The sequence below is a fragment of the Stegostoma tigrinum genome, chromosome 9 (assembly GCF_030684315.1).
Source record: "Stegostoma tigrinum isolate sSteTig4 chromosome 9, sSteTig4.hap1, whole genome shotgun sequence".
NCBI classification, from domain to species: Eukaryota; Metazoa; Chordata; class Chondrichthyes; order Orectolobiformes; family Stegostomatidae; genus Stegostoma; species Stegostoma tigrinum.
The window spans coordinates 72,649,289-72,666,495 of record NC_081362.1 but is presented as its reverse complement, the minus strand read 5'-3'; the positions used below and the strand labels follow the sequence as shown (position 1 = coordinate 72,666,495).

General features: G+C 41.2%; 1 protein-coding gene across 1 annotated transcript in view; it reads right to left on the bottom strand.

Moving 5' to 3' along the window:
* The window catches only part of msh2 (mutS homolog 2 (E. coli)), a 72,820-nt gene extending 57,869 nt beyond the window's left edge, over nt 1-14,951 (bottom strand). Inside the window, exons 1-6 of the mRNA XM_048536166.2 lie at nt 14,472-14,951; nt 13,422-13,576; nt 12,481-12,759; nt 7,548-7,694; nt 5,476-5,625; nt 1,711-1,844 (exon numbers count right to left, since the gene is read on the bottom strand). Of these exons, the coding sequence (XP_048392123.1) occupies nt 1,711-1,844; nt 5,476-5,625; nt 7,548-7,694; nt 12,481-12,759; nt 13,422-13,576; nt 14,472-14,685 (1,079 nt within the window). The 5' untranslated portion in view covers nt 14,686-14,951. The remainder of the gene's footprint in view (nt 1-1,710; nt 1,845-5,475; nt 5,626-7,547; nt 7,695-12,480; nt 12,760-13,421; nt 13,577-14,471) is intronic.
* Between the last annotated feature and the right edge of the window lie 2,256 nt (nt 14,952-17,207).

Below are 17,207 nucleotides of genomic sequence, written 5' to 3'. Positions count from 1 at the left end.
TTGTGTGTATAATGGGAACAAACTGACAATTTTATTATTTGTTTCCCCAAATGTTATAAAGTCAGAAGTCACAGGCACCAGGTTATAGTCCAACAGGTTTATCTGAAATCACAAGCTTCTAAAGCACTGCTCCTGCGTCAGGTGAAGATTGGTCAATGGAGGTAGATTTTAAGAAAAGAATTATGACAAGATAGATGGGCAGAGGTGTGTATGGAGGGTATTCCAGAGCTAAGGCTCGGGCTACTAAAGATGTGGCCACAAACACCAGAGTGCTTAAAATCAGGGATGCTCGAGAGGCCAGAATTACAGAAGTGCATAGGTTGGAGGAGATTTACATAGCTGCAAGAGGAAGTGACATGGATTTCAAATCAAGACCTCACTTGACGAAGGAGCAGCACTCTCAAAGCTTGTGATTTCAAATAAATTCATTGTACTATAACCTGGTGTCATGTGACTTCTGACTTTGTCCACTCCAGCCAAACACCAGCACCTCAATTTCATGCCTAATATTATAAAGCTAGATAAAGTTTTTTAAAAAAAACCTACAGCTCCTAATCACTATTGCAAAACGTTCGAAATACAGTACAGTAGCTTACTTAAATATACATCCTGTATTTAACTATAATGGTAAATTAAATTTATATGGTGCCTTTAAACTTCCAAAGTGCTTTACAGGACCATTACAAATCAAAAGAAGACAAGAGGCTCACATAGTAAATATTAAGTCAAAAATCAAGAGCTTGGTCAAAGAAGTAGGTTTTAAGAAAAAGAGTTACAAGATACGGGGCAGAGATGTGCATGGAGGGTATTTCAGAGCTTGAGGCTCAGGCCACTAGAAGATCCAAACACCAATGCTGGAGTAATTAAAACCAGGAATGCTCAAGAGGCCAGAATTACAGAGGCACAGATTGCAGAGGATTGTGGGGTTAGAGCAGATTTACAGAGTTGCAAGAGGAGGTGACACGGATGAATTTTAAAATCAAGAATGAGCATTCTGAAATCAAAACTTGCTCAACTCAGGGCAAATGCAGATGACTGTTGAGAGGAGATAGATGAAAAGATCATAAAACAAGTAGGTATAGAAGCAGCAGAGGTTTGGATTATCCTATAGGGCAAAATGTGGGATACTAACCAGGAGGACTTTGGAATTGTTAAATCTAGAGGTAACAAACATATGAACAAACTAAACCATAAAGACCAGGAAAGTCTCAGCAAGAGTTAGGAGAGATCAGCTGCTGTGGCATAATGATCATGGCAGATAGCTTGCATGCTAAGATAATGGGAAGGCAATCCTATTTGGTTGGCAGTATGAGCACTGCGGAGACCAATTCTTGATCTGCAAGCTCTTGAGCTATTGGATTGAGAAACCATAATTTGAAGGGACTCTAGTGAAAGCATGCTCCTTCCACTGTCCACTGTGATCTGTTATAAGATCAATGTAAACAGACTCAATACATAAATTGAGAGGAACATCAGCCTAGTTTCTTGCCTTCCATCCTTGGTCAGTGACCACCATAGCAAAAGGCACTGAATATCGACAGCCAAAATGTCAAACAAGCACGAATGTGATGCCCAACTCCCTTACATCTGTCAAATATTCAACTCTTGGCTGTGATAAAACAACGTTCATTTGGGCAAGACATCACATAACAGCTGCAACTTGAAGAACTGGAGACGTTTTCTTTCAAAAAAAAGAAAAAAATAGCCTACCTCTCCTCGATTCTATTCTTGTCCATCAGTGGTTGTTTGATCCACTGATTGACAAGGCGCTGTCCCTGAGGGGTCTTACATTTGTTCAGTAAACCGGCTAATGACTGCGTATTACTGGGATCTTCTGATGCACCCTAAAACAAAAACAGTATCTTAAGTGATATCCACCAAACGCTTTTTTAAAGTGTATCAGTTACTCACCATACTATTCCATTCATAACAACTAAAGGATATTCGTTCAAAGGAGAGCTGTTGAATATCTTGGATCAGTCTAGTGATAAACAATTGCCATAAAATTCTTTACAGATTATGAGAAGTCAGAAATGAATGAAATACATAACAATCACCAAATCATTTGGTTCTGGTCCATCTGTTAATGGATAACTCCAAACTGTTGATAAATGGTCCCAGGACTTATAAAGGTCGTAGTCATCCTGTGTATCACGAACATTATGGCTCATTTCTTAACATTAAGATTGAGAAGCAAATTGCATTAAAATTGCAGTTCTGTCAATATTGAACTCTAAGTCTTTTTGCTTCTCACTGATCATGCATCAGTGATGAATCTTTTAAGGCCCAACATTTTATAAGTTAGCCCTATGAATTCATCAGCTACAATTAATCATGCCCAGAGGGGGAGGCTACATTTTATGGATATCAATGGCAACACAACAACCTTTCATTTTTTAACTTTTTCAGTGTCATAGTGAAAAACATTTTGTATTGACTTATGACCCAAGATAGAACAAAGTTAAAGCAAAAACTAGAAAGTTCAACCTCAATTTGAAGTCCAACATTTTTTGTATCATAGGCCAAACCTGAAGTTGGAATACCTACCAATAATAGGATATTCTAGCTATGAGTAAAATAGAAGAAATCGGACAGACGTCATAAATTCTTTTAAGCATAGAGTTCAGTGCACTTTTCCTTATTTCCTCCCAGATAATTGATATTAAGCAAACATCATCTTTGAGAGGGGTTGGAATAAGTAAAGGATTGGGACAAAAAGGAAGTGGAGAAAATTATTTGATTATGATGCATGGAAAATGTCACATGCTTCGGTGGAACAGGTGATCTTGGGTTTATGCTTGTCCATGACCGAGGATTTACTTCATATGACAGTCTGTTGTGGGCAAATTAATAACAGTTAGTCATTCAGCTCAAGGAGGAGAATGGTTCATTTGATGAATCATTTAGAAGTTTTATCATTTTTAGTGAGGCCATTAAGTATGCTGTAATACAAACCATACATAATACTTGCCAGACCACAAGAAGACTGGTTCCTGAAAGGTGCGGTTATAATGCAGTGTATCAAGGAGGAGCCAGACATCATAATTTCAACTGATCATACAAAGAGGACTGGCTGAACTGTGTGTCTGTGTGCGCATGGGGCTTTTTTTTTGGGGGGGGGGGGGGCTTATTACAAAAGGGTGACCTAGCAGCCAAAATATCCTACCTTATCAGGATGCATTGGAGGCTGTAAATAATAGAGGGTTACGACAGAAAATGAATCCGGCTTTGCATGTACGATTCCCAAATATTCTGTATTACTCCCAGCTATACCACAGGGTTTGGATAAGCAGTGGTTACGCAATAGATGGGAGGTGGAGGGGAGAACAAAGAACAAAGAAAATTATAGCACAGGAACAGGTCCTTCAGTCCTCCAAATCTGCGCAGATGCAGATATTCTATCTAAAACTGCCACCTATTTTCCAAAGATCTGTATCCTCTGCTCCCTGCCCTTTCACGTATCTGTCTAGATACATCTTAAATGACGCTATCGTGTCTGCCTCTACCACCTCCACTGGCAATGTGTAAAGAACTTTCCATGCGTATCTCCCTTAAACTTTTCCCCTCTCACCTTGAAATTGTGACCCCTAGTAACTGAGTCCCCCACTCTGGGGAAAAAGCTTCTTGCTATCCACCCGGTCTATACCTCATGATTTTGTTGACCTCAATCAGGTCCCCTCCCCACCTCAACCTCCGTCCTACTAATGTAAATAATCCTAATCTACCCAACTTCTGTTCATAGCTAGCACCCTTCCTGCCAGGCAACATCCTAGTGAACCTCCTCTGCACCCTCTCCGAAGCATCCAAATTCTTCTGGTAACATGGTAACCAGAACTGTACGCAGTATTCCAAATGTGGTTGAACCAAAGTCTTATACAACTGTAACATGACCTGCCAACTGTTGTACTCAATACACCGTCCAATGAATGAAAGCATGCCTTCTTGACCACTCTATCGATCTGCATTGCCACCCTTCGGGTACAATGGGCCTGAACACCCAGATCTCGCCGTGCATCAATTTTCCCCAGGGCTTTTCCATTTACTGTATATAATGCAAATAAACTTAGAGCGTGGGTCAGTACTTGGAACTGTGATGTTACTTGGTTAACTCAGGGACAGGAATAGTTGTTCAAAGTTCTGGGATTTAGATGCCTTAAAAGAAATAGGGAGGGTGGTAAAAGAGGCAGTGGATTGGCAATGCTAGTCAGGGCTAGTATAGCAGCTACTGAAAGGCAGTTTGTGAATGATAGTTTACACAGTCAGTTTGGGTTAGGGTCAGGAACAAGAAAAGGAGCAGTCACTTTGTTGGGTTTTTTTTTTAAAAAACAGACCCCCTAATAGTTGCAGGGAAGTGAAGGAGTAGATTGGGAGGCAGATACTGGAAAGGTGCAGAAGTCACAAGGTTGTAGTCGTGGGTGACTTCAACTTTCCAAATATTGATTGGAAACTTTTTAAGTTTAGAAGAAACCAAAACATAAAATTTTGGTGACGCTTTTAAGCATAATGCAAACTTTGATGATTTAAATGTCCTCAAATTAGATTTACATACTCCATAGAAGTCCGACAGAATGGAATCAGGCCAGTCAGCCTATTGCATCTACAGCAACCCTCCAAACAGTATCCCATCCAGACTACCCACCCCACCCAATCCCTGTAAACCTGCATTTCCTGTGGCTAACCCACACATCCCTAAACACTATGGGACAATTTAGCATGGACAATTCACATAACCTGTACATCTTCCAACTGTAGGAGAAAACTGGAACACCTGACGTAAACCCACCCAGATATGGAGAGAACGTGCAAACTCCACACAGACAGTTGCCGAAAGCTGGAATCGAACCAGGTCCCTGGCACTGAAGCAGCAGTGCTAACTACTAAATGACCATGCCGCCCCTACTCATCCACAGGAAATGCACTGAGGGATACAGAAAGTGAACATAAGAATATATCTCGGGGAATGAACGAGGAACTGTTCTAACTCTCTCATAGAACAATGTATACCAACATTGCTTCAGTCTGCAGCAATGTGTCACAGCACAGTAATTTAGCATGCAACGTTGGTGTACATATTTACCTTGATATGAATCATGAGCCAATAACAATCCTTCTTGCCTAATTAATGATTAGTGTAAATGCACTTACAAAGATCTACAAAGAACCTAATGTACAATAATCTAGGGCATTATACTGATGATTGTTTCTGTAATATTTATTGTCTGGCATTATCTAGCCTGAATAACCTCTAACACATTCTGAAGAATTAATGCACAATAATTTGCACAATTACCCCAGCCCAAAAGCTCTTTTTTTTAAACTAATATAACACAACATGGTCTGAATTAGAGCACTTAAAACTATGCGACATGCTTTTAGCAATTATGGGTTAATGGGCTGGAACGTCATCTTCTCCCTCTGAATGAAAACATTTGTCCTCAGACTGACAGGGTACAGAGTTATACCCAGCCCACTCACCTGAAAAAGATTGAGTGCACTGACTGCTGCATTATCCAGCCTCATATACTGGCTCAGGTCAAACGTAATCAAGTCATATTGGCCAAAGTTAGTTTTATCAGATAAAAGTTCCAAATATTTGATCACAGCAGAAACAGAAGACATGGCGACCTTTTGAAATTCGAAGAAAATTTACATTAGCAACATCAACTGTGTACAACATAGGTTCTTACAGGAATCTAGCATTTGCAAATGAGCCGTCAGCACCTAGGCTGCAACTGATGCATGCTTTGATTTTTGTGTGACTGATTCATTTAAGTGTGTGATTATGCAGCTTAGAGGGAACATCAAAAGCAGCCTACTTTGCCATCATACTATGAATTGCATGCAGCAAGTAAGACTAAGCCAATGCCAATCAACTGTTCTTTTCTTGGCTAGTCAGAAAATCTGAAAAAAGAGAGTGTAATGACATAAAACAAATCTCCAACCTACAGAGTTCAAAAGTTCTGTTTACTTGAGACAGAGTTCTCTCACCATTAAGAGATATACTATCAGTGATACTTGGCAGAATGCAGCATCAAGGAGTCCCAAATAATTAGTTTCATCAGTTAGAACACCTTATTTAACAACAGCAAATACTGAACTTGCTGTCACACATTCAGCATCAGCCCTATGGCTATCTTACAGTGGATATTTTGAATAGGGTGGGAAAAATTCCAAGCTCCAGTGGTAGGTTCTAGCTGCTCCACAATTTGTCAAGCCCCAAGATACAGTTAATACATTTTACGTATGGATGTGAGTTTGCTCGCTGAGCTGGAAGGTTAGTTTTCAGACGTTTCATCACCATTCTAGGTAACATCATCAGTGAGCCTCGGGTGAAGCGCTGGTGTTACGTCCCGCTTTCTATTTATCTATCTGTTTAGGTTTAGAAAGCGGGACATAACACCAGCGCTTCACCGGAGGCTCACTGATGATGTTACCTAGGATGGTGACGAAACGTCTGAAAACTAACCTTCCAGCTCAGCGAGCAAACTCACATCCAGAAACTCAACCTGAGCTACAAGTCTTCTCAAAACTCGAACATTTTACATATGTTAGGTGATAGTTTACCAAAATGTGGTCCAGCCAATTAATTTGGTTCGACATAATTCAAACATGATTCAATTCAATTCTATCTGATCCAGTTAGGATATTTAACCAGTGACCCAACAAGCCACCTCAACTTTGCTTTAAACTTTTAAAGGAAGGAGGCCAACATGCAGAATGACACTCCAGACCATGTACCATTTCCAGTTCATAAAGGAACAGGAAGCTGGATTACACAAATATTCTGCATTTTATTTTCTAAGTTTACAAAATTGAATAAATATTTCATAGGCATCACACCCCAATGCATAAACTGTCAGGGAAAGATTGATTTTAGCATGTATGTATTGGCAGTACAGGATGGTGGGAAGTGGATTCACATGCATGACCTATAAGGAACTATTCTTATTCAAGTTACTATAGAAGGACTAATGAATTGAATTTGCCTCCAGAAAGGCTGGGAAAGTCAATATTTCACTTAAAACACTGGATTCTGCCCTTTTTAGGACAGTGGCTACACAGGCTTGGAAACAGATAGCCACAGATGTTGCAAAAATGAACAGGGAAATTAATAAGGGTTTATTTCTGAGTTATTTGAAGATTATCCATTTTCTGACATTAACTTATTATGATTAGCAAAATGTTTTAAAAAGCAGAATACTGCAGATGCTGGAAATCAAACATAGACAGAAAACGTCAAACGTGCTCAGCAAGCAATGGTAGCACCTGACTCAGAAACAGTTAACTGTTCTTGCCATCGATAGTTCCATAAACAGGATCCTTGAAGTATGAAAATTTTACAAGTACAAACAAAAAGGTTCTGTTTAAATACAAGGCAAAGTCTGCGGTACATAGAGCATAACAAAACAGAAAATTCTGGTCTGGTATATTGAAATAACATTTAAGTCTTTTTTTAATTTCAGATTTTCAGCATCCCCATTATTTTACTTATAAAAACAAAAAAAGTCTTTTTTTTAAAATAAAAAAATGATAGCTGCTTCACTCACCTGTTTTTCCATCTCTGGCAAAGCAGCACTTGACACTTGTTCTCCTTTCTTTCCTTTCAGCAGGCGGTTTAGATCCTGTACAATGTCCTTATTTGTAAACTCACTTTTCTTTCTATCTGTTATCAAGATGCCTCCTCGTTGTACAATCTGTAATATACATCAGTAAAAACACAACTGCAGTCTACCTGGACACGTTAAAGCTAACAGAATACTTATCAAGTGCGCTGTACAGTTATTGCAGAAGCTTTTCAAGCACCATCCATCATACTCCCATGCACAGCTGTTTAAGTACAAAAAGTAACTCAAACATATTTTGGTAGCATTCTCTCTTCTCCAACCAAAAGGTTGTGGGCTCAAGTCTTAGATTAGGCCTGCAGCACAATAAAAATGCTGGCAATCAATTGTATTACTGAGGGAATGTCGCACTACTGCAGCACTGTTGCTCAGATGAGATGCTAAGACAAGGCTCTTTCGGCCTCTCAGGTGGACTTAAATGATTCAAGGCACTATTATGAAGAGCAGTGAAGTTGTCAGTTCTAGCCATCATCTTTGTTATGTTGAGTAAGTATAACAGATTTTCTAGCTGTTATCACAATGTTGATTGTGGGACCTTGCTGCCACATCACCTACGTTATAAGTGACTACACTTAAAAGTACGTCACTGGCTGTAACGCACATTCAATATGGTAAAACATCAAAAGGCATTATATAATTGCTTCATAAGTGATTTATCCCTCACTAGAGAGCAACACACCAACCCACAAAATCAACGTTCCTATTCTTTTGACCAGACACAATTTGAACTTCTGCACATGAGAAAAAGCATGTTGAAGGTGGGCTCTTTGCAGAAATTTCAGGGGCAAACATATCTCTGTTTGGTTGACTCATTCTGTTGTCACTCATCAGGTAACAATGTTTTCTCTCCTTCTCAACCAAGGATGGCTTGCTTCTATTCTTAGCAATGGTCTCGGAACCCATGGGACAAGTTCAACACGTGATCTGCAAGCTCTGCCTCATGCAGAGCAGTTGGTGTTTGACAAGTTGGCAGATTAATTATTTGGTGGTGTGTCTGCTCCTATCAATGCCTTGACCTTCCCATGTCTTCCCAAATGATTCTTATGAATTTTCACTCAAAAGGTCAAAATCTCCCAAAAGTTTACAGGAATGTTTCATCTCTTCACAGACGCTTTCAGAACATCCCTAAAACCCATTAGATATCCTCCCAACAGTTTCTTGTCACAATGGACTTCAGAGGAAAGCAGTTGCTTTGGGTATTAGGGTTAAGAATATCCATATCCTGCCCTGCAGAGATGGCTTAATGGGGACATTACTGTTGGACTGCCTTCCTTGCCACCAGATTTATAGGATTCTGCAAAGGAACTGCTGTGGCAATTTTGTACTGCCTTGAAGTACCTGAAGTAGGTTGACCAAGTCTCCAAAACACAAAGGCACAGGAACCATTGCTGCTGGTAAACCATGAGTTTAGGTTTGAGATCCTCGTTCATCATTCATCAGTCAGCCAAAGGCTAAGCTGGGACATTAGAGGTGATGAAATTTGTTGGCTGTGTCTGTCTTTGCTGAGAATCATCTATATTTTCTGGAGTCTCACCAGTGACCTTTATTGATAGCAAGAGATATTTCAGTGTGGGAACTTGTTGGAAGTGCATTTTAGTTTTCTGGGTTTAGGAGACGAGATGTCCATCCGAATTCAGGAGGAAGCTCCATCTCAGAGAACTGCCAATCAAAGGTCACGGTTTTTTGGACAACATTGAGATTGATAGCCATTGCCTGTATTGCAAAAGGCCCAGAAGGAATCAGAATCATGGATGGCTCTATGAATAGGAAAGGCCAGATTTTGTTCGGAATAGGTCATCTATCAAAGGGCAGAACGATGGTGAAAGTGGAGATGAGGATGCAAAATTGACAGGGGAGCTTGGGAAGGATGTACCTCCCACTCACCCTGCAAGTTGGGGACATGCTTCTTCCTCTCAGTTCAATTGAGCGTACAGGGGAATGACGTAAATTACCGAAAATTGCCAACTTAAGGATCTCAGTTGCACCATAGGTGGATGGCCTACCAGCAACGGCAAAGACTTCATAGTCTCCTGTTTGCCCATCTGCAAGTGGCTGGCAAATTCAACCAAAGATATTCCTACCAAGTATGGAAAGTGTAGTTTCTTTAGGGTGTAGGAGCAGAAATAAATATGACAAAACCTACTGAGTGACTGAAAACATGCATGACCTGTATAAATCTTCTTTAAAAAAAAATGATTGTAAAGGAAAAAACCACAGTGGGGAAATGGCCTGGTGGCATTATTACTAGACTATTAGCCCAGAAACTCGGTTAATTTTCTAGGGACCCAGGTCCAAATCCTGCCAGGGCAGGTGACAGAATTTGTAATCAATTTAAAAAAAACACAAATCTGGAATTAAGAATCTTCTTATCACCTTGAAACTACTGCCAATTGTCAGAAAAATCCATCTAGCTCGCTAATGTTCTTCAGGCAGGAAATATGCCATTGTCTCTTGGTCTGGCCTACATGTAACTCCAGATCCACAGACTCTCAACTACGCTCTGAAACGGCTTAGTAAACCACTCAGTTCAAAGGTAGCTAGGGATGGGTAATAAATGCTGGTCAACCAGAGACAGCCACATCCCACAAGTGAATAAGAATGAAAGAACTCAGCCAGAATACTTAATTATAGATTGGTGCTGATGAGAACTGGAAGCACTCATGCAAGTGTTGGAAGAACTCGACCATGATTTAATGCTTATCCCAAGAACAAAGTGAAGCCTGAAAGGATGTTAAGGAGAGAAAACACAGTTGTTAATCCTTAACTTTCGGCATTCTAACCAAAGATACTTTGGTTAAAGATAACAGCATGGAATTGAAACAAAAACGAGAATTCCTGGGAAGAAATTTCAGTTGCTAGTCTCTCTCAATTAATAACTCATTGAAATGAAACAGAGTTAAATACTTTTCAGTTAAAGGCCTTTGCCAGTCACTTTGCACTTTTAAAATCAATTGTACACATCACTGGTTAAAATGTAGGACACCGTTTGTGCAATTTCTAACATCGGAACTCTGCTGAAACTCACATTAATACTGAAGAAAGATAGCCCCCTTCACAACACACACTGATTGATCAAAAAAGGTAGTAAACCTTGAATTTTACTCCAGGGCAAGAAATATCTTGCAGGCTGAAACTTTTCTAATTCAGTAGGCAAGATGGGCAAATTGAACATATTTTCATTTGAAAATACAGAGCGTAAATATTTATTTTAAGGAAAATACATCCAGTCTCAAATGGTACTTCAATGATTTAGAACTAGGCAATGAAGGTGAACACCTAAATTCAGCAGCAGAGTTCTGAATGGCAATCTAGCCTGGTCCTGTTTTTATGTTCCTGACCCTTATGTGCGATGCATTTGACGATGTAATCCGCAAAAAGTAATGTAAACGGGGTATAGGTGAGGAAGAACAAAAATTTGCCAGTTGTCCTCTACTGGAGCATGTCTGTATGCTGGTTTTAAGAACAGAACATATTCTTGGAAAGTACTCAATCTACATCAGATTACTCTGGGAGATAAAGCATCTCAAAGGCTTGAGCAATAGCTGAAGCTATGGAGCAACGCAAGTGGCAAGGCCCACTAACAGGAAGCTACCATCAAGCCAAAATGATGTTATGTCTATCACATAAACCGGTAATGTGGTATATGAATTTCAGCACCTGTATGATGCGAGGTATGTAATTCATACATTCTAATGACTGGTGGAGTCTATCAAACAGCATGTCCCTACAGCTGTTCACAATGGGCAAGGTATGATCATATCCAACTGACATGTGCTTGCAAAACCCAAACAGTACCAATAGTAGATGTAATTCCATAATTGGACAACATTTGAGAATTTTGTTCAAAACTAAATGAAGATAGCTTGGATCAGTATGACGCACCTGCATATTGTGAAAGCTACATAAACAAACAAGGCCCTGCACTTTGCAGACAGAAAGAACATGAACACACTGAACCTGGTTCAACTCAACAAAATAGATGACTAAGGGCATACTTAAGGAGAAAAAGATTAGATTGATTTTGCCACACTAGACCCAAACTAGTCAACAAGCAAACAGTGCTCCAAATTCACTTGGATAAGTAAATAAAACCACAACGTTCTTAAAGCCATACACAATCATGAGTGGCTTCAGAAGAATGGGGTAAAGGAAGAGTAGAAGAGATACAGGGACAGTAATATGGCAGGTTAAACAATTATCAAGGTCTCCAAGAGGTTTCCAGATGCTCTTAACACACTGAAGATTAAAAAAAGGACATTGTGATCATTTTACAGCAACGAACTGAAAAAAGGTCAGAACAACTTCAATTATATTAGCTAGCAATTGGTGTTTTCTATTAAAGTTACACATAAGACTAATTGATGACAACAGTTGACAACTGAATAATGTAAGCGGTTACTATGGGAATTTACAACGTAAACACCCATCACACTGCCAATACAGGCCTCCCACCACAGGTGGTGCAATGGCAGCTCTTTTCAGGCCCAATCTTGTCCTAATCCAGATTTCTTAGGCTCTGGGCCATATCCACTTGAGACTCTGTCCTGTCTGGGTCCACATCATTTCAGGTCTGCTTTTTTAAGCCTAATTCTAGAGCTAGCCATACTACACTCCCCAGTCAAATTGCAATCCACTGTTTGAGCACTGCAGTGAACTCTACTCTTAATATGCTGTTTGTGACGAGTCCCTAGTCCTTCATCAAATCCCCAAAAAAAAATTCACCAACTGAGGCAATATGGACCCTCAATCTCAACACAGCAATGCTATAAATATCAGCACTGCGCATCTGAACAGGAACTAAATTCACATTATGGCTAGACACAGTCATTGAGCATTAAATACAGAACCAGAAATGTACCTGTCGAAGTTTAGTGCCATCTCCTGCAGTCTCGCCACCTGATAAAACACATTCCTTTGGCCCAATCTGCACCAGGAGAGCCTCTAGATTGGAAAACTGATCATTGTCCGGGAACTCGCACACACCAAGCTTCCGCAGCGTGGAGTCAACGTAGCCAACACCAATTAACCTCTGCCCATCTGCCGTGCCCAGTTTAACACCCACCACTGCAGCTGCAGCAGACATATCACTGTTACCAAAAAGAATTTCTTCAAACTGAGTGAGGTTACCAGGAGAAGCCTATACAGAGCGAAAAAAATAGAGAGAGAAATTAGATTTCTACGAGGTAATAATTCTAGAGATTTTCAAAATACTAACATATCTCAAGACCTTCCCCAAATGTTGATTGTGAGGGAACAGCAGATTCACAACCATTGAACATATCTGGGCATCACATTTCTGCTATAGCAGTACGCTGTAAAGAGAATGAACATCTCTCTCGACAAGTTACTTACCTCAAAATTTACCTAAACATATTCTCTCAGATCTTTTTCTAATGCCTAGGGAGTGTCTCTCCCTTGAAAATATGGTGTTGTTAAAAGTTTTTTTTTAAACCCTCTTCACTGTTGCCCTATTACATGCATAGCTTTGAAAATTAAGGAATCCATTAACCATCTCAAATGTTCCAAAATGATTACAGTTTCTGCCAGGCAGCTCTCTCAGCATGGTTTAGAACACAGCCATTTAATGTATTTCAAGAATCCCAATTCTAAGCATTGCAGCGATCAGTTGATATCATGCAAGCTCCTTGAACTCCTTTCACATAATAGGCACGTAAAGAAAAAGCCAGACATCTGGAAGGCAATTCCTCTTTTTCACACCCCCCCCCATTAAAAAAGGCATAAAAATGCTCAAACTAAACTGGAAGTTATTCAACAAATTTAGAGTTTACCAACGCTTACCTTGCAGGCCAAGTACCAATCATTCTCCTTTGAGGACTTACTCACAGCTTTATTCCTATAAACCTCCACACGATACTGTCGGACAAGCAGAAGATCCCTGACCACAGATTCAAAGTTCATTTTACTCAAGACAACACTTTCAATCTTATTGTTTCCTAGAAAAAGAGGGATAATGATTACTATTACAATTTTTCTTCTCATTTTCACCTCCTGGTTTTGACTGAGTGCATTCCACAACCACAATAGACGTCCATTCAAGTGGTTATTCTTCAATGTAAGTTTAGACAATGTGAGCACATTGGCCACAACAGAAGGAAATTCAGCATCCCCACTGTGTCCTCAGCTACCACATTCCAGCTCATTTAACTTCACATAGAGCTAGTGGACCAGACAAAGTACAGTTAGATATGCTTTTCTTTCATTCCTTACTACGTTAAGGCAATTAAGTAACCCTAACTGAAATATATTTAACGAAGACCAGAATTAAATTAACCAGACACCCATATGCACGCAGGTTTTAATATTCCACCAGCATTCTTAAAAATTATACACACACCCTAAGAATTACCATTTGCCTCCTTTAAAATCATTCCCCGTGATGCTTTACGAGTTAATGCTCCCACATGAATAGGAGGACGTATTTCCATTACCTTCAATCTAAGCAAAGATATGAGGAGAACTAGCTATAACCCACTGCCCAAAAGAGTGGTTGAATTAGTAAAACAGCATTTAACAGAATTTACATAGTCACTTGGGTTGCCATTAGCCTCCAGGTTAACACATTCAATGTAGCGGCCGAGGACTTAATTACAAAAACGCAGAGCGATTTACGGGACTTGGGTCTTTCTAACATCGGCAGTTCCTACTATCTGTGTGACAACAAAAAAAAGCATCACAGATTGACAGGAGCACAGAGTGGCTAAGCATCGCATAAACCGCCGAGACAGCGACTTATCCAAATGATGAGTGAAGAGAATCCGATAAGATGAGCTGCCCCATATACAGTCGGACCGGCCTGTGGTTCTGTGCCTCTCTAAGCCAAGCACCCACCCGATCCCAGGGTCTTGATCACTCCGTTGGTCTTGAACACCTCCCTGGCGGCGAACAATGCATCCTTCCCGTGCACTGTGTAGTAGTCATTACGGTCAAAGACACGAAAAGTAGTGTCCGGTTTCTCGGGCATAGACTTGTAGAAGGCAACAAAGGCACTACCATCCTGCCCGCTGTCCGCTCCGGATAACCGGTCCCGGGGTTGCACCGCCATCTCGCCAAGCTCCGCGGTCACAGGTCAAACACCACAGCGCGAGACCAGAACGGCCTTCCCTCAAGCACAACGGCGACCGCGCGGTACAACCAGGAGGGGGCGGGGCGACAGTTTGGCCGCGCGGTACAACCAGGAGGGGGCGGGGCGACAGTTTGGCCGCGCGGGACTACCAGGAGGAGGCGGAGCGACGGTTCGGCCGCGCGGGAGAACCAGGAGGGGGCGGGATCACGGATACAGCAGACGCTGTGCGGGAGAACCAGAAGGGGGCGGGTCAACAACAGGGGCGCGCAAGGAAAAGGCGACGGGGCCAAGGGTCAGAGGCCGGGGCCGCCGCGCGGGAGAAGCAGTGGTGGGAGGCGGAGCCTCAACGTCAATCTGGGCGGGGCCAAAAAGGCAACAATCCCCACGTGGCTTAAAGTGGAGTTCTCCGACTGGAGAATGGTTTCTAAACAAAAAATCCCGGAAAAATTGTGGATATTAGAATTCAGAAAGCAAAACAGAAATTGCTGGAAAATCTTCGCCAATCTGGTGGCATCTGTCGAGACAAAGCAGAATAAACCTTTCGGGACCATTGACCCTTCAGAACAGGAATAATTTCTATCTCACTGAAAGTTATACGGTCTAATGTTTTCATACACGATTCGTTGACTTTGCCTGTTGCTAGTATGAAATGGTCAATAGAGTCATTTTTGCAACTATCTACTATGAGCAAATCCAATTGATTTAACTTTATCTTTCCTGGACTTGTGGATGAACTTTTCCCTGTCGGATACGCTTCGATGTCTTGCTGCTCTATATTACTTTACCAGGAACCAACTTTTCATAATGGCAGCAGTGAGCCATTTACCTGGCTAAACTGACCTGTTCCATCTAGGGTTGCCAACCGTCCAGAATGGGCCTGCAGTGTCCAGAAACTTAAAATCAATCAGCTGCATGCTTGTGTTGTCCAGAATAAGAAAAAAATGTTAGCACTTCCATTGAGTACTTAATTATTTATCAAAGGTTTGGAGATGGGTTGGGGGTTCGGCTCTTTTAGCATTTGGAAACAATGAGGTCCCATGGTGAAAACTCCAGGCCATGCGTCTGCAGTGTTGGTAACCCTACAAAGAGATAACAAGGTGTAGAGCTGGATGAACACAGCAGGCCAAGCAGCACCAGAGGAGCAGGAAGACTGATGTTTTGGGCCTCGACCCTTCTTCAGAAATTTCTGATGAAGGGCCTAGGCCCGAAACATCAGCCTTCCTGCTTCTCTGATGCTGCTTGGCATGCTGTGTTCATCCAGCTCTACACCTTGTTATCTGCAGTTCCTACTATCTTGGTAACCCAATACCTGTGCCAACATCTTTCATCGGGAGTCCTGGACAGCAATCCGGCCCATAGGATTATTCTATTTCAAAGAACAACAAGAGGTTCGCCCTCCCCAGCTACCCCAAAACAAAATCCTTGTTAATATTTATCCTTCAACAGAGAAGACAACAGCAGATTGTCATTATTTCATTGTTGTATGTGGAAATATTCTGTGCATAAATTTGCTGCCACATTTCCTGCATTGCAGCAGTTATTACACCAGAATTACTTCATTTGCTGTAAAGAGCTTTGGGGAGTCCTGGGGGCTGTGAAAAAAAGGTGATATAAAAGTGAATTATTTCTTTGAATAAAAATTGATTATATACTCTTACCAATAAGGGAATTACTAACCAACTTGAATTGAACCTAGGATTTTACTGATGTATTTGTCTCAATGCCACATGATACATTATTCGCTGGAGCACTGGGTGAGGGGCCGGAATTTGAAAGCTCTTTATTTTTAAAACAAACAGCTTGTGAGAAAAAGACAACCATTGTTCAATTGTGATGAGAGATGGGAACAGTTTACCCCATACCAATCCAGATTAGATTCCCTACAGTGTGGAAACAGGCCCTTGAAGCATCCCACCCAGACCCATTACCCTATAACCCACACATGCCTGAACACTATGGGCAATTTAGCATGGCCAATCCACCTAGCCTGCACATCTTTGGTCTGTGGGAGGAAACCCACACAGACACAGGGAGAATGTGCAAACTCTGCACAGACAGTCACCTGAGGCTGAAATTGAACCTGGGTGCCTGGCACTGTGAGGCTGCAGTGCTAACCACTGAGCCACCGTGCCACCTACTCTCTAGTGAGAGAAGAAATTATAAGCAAAAATAAAAGTAAGTTGCCCAGGCAAATCACACAGCAATATAGACAGTGTGAGTGAGAGACCTGAGTTTGGTGATGAGTAGATTAGTGATTGCCTAATCAGTTCCTAGATTATTGTCTGTAGTTGGTGAAGTTAATTTAGTCAATCAGGTTCACAATGGCAGGTGAATTCAGCCCAGTGGAATGCTCCTTCTGCAATGTATGGGGAATCAGGGGCACTTCCATTATCCATAGTGACTATGTTGGCATGAGGTATGTTCAATTGCAGCTCCTGATTTGCTGCATGGAGCTGGATGGATTCACTATGGAGCGTCAGTGAGGCTGGAAATGTCATGGA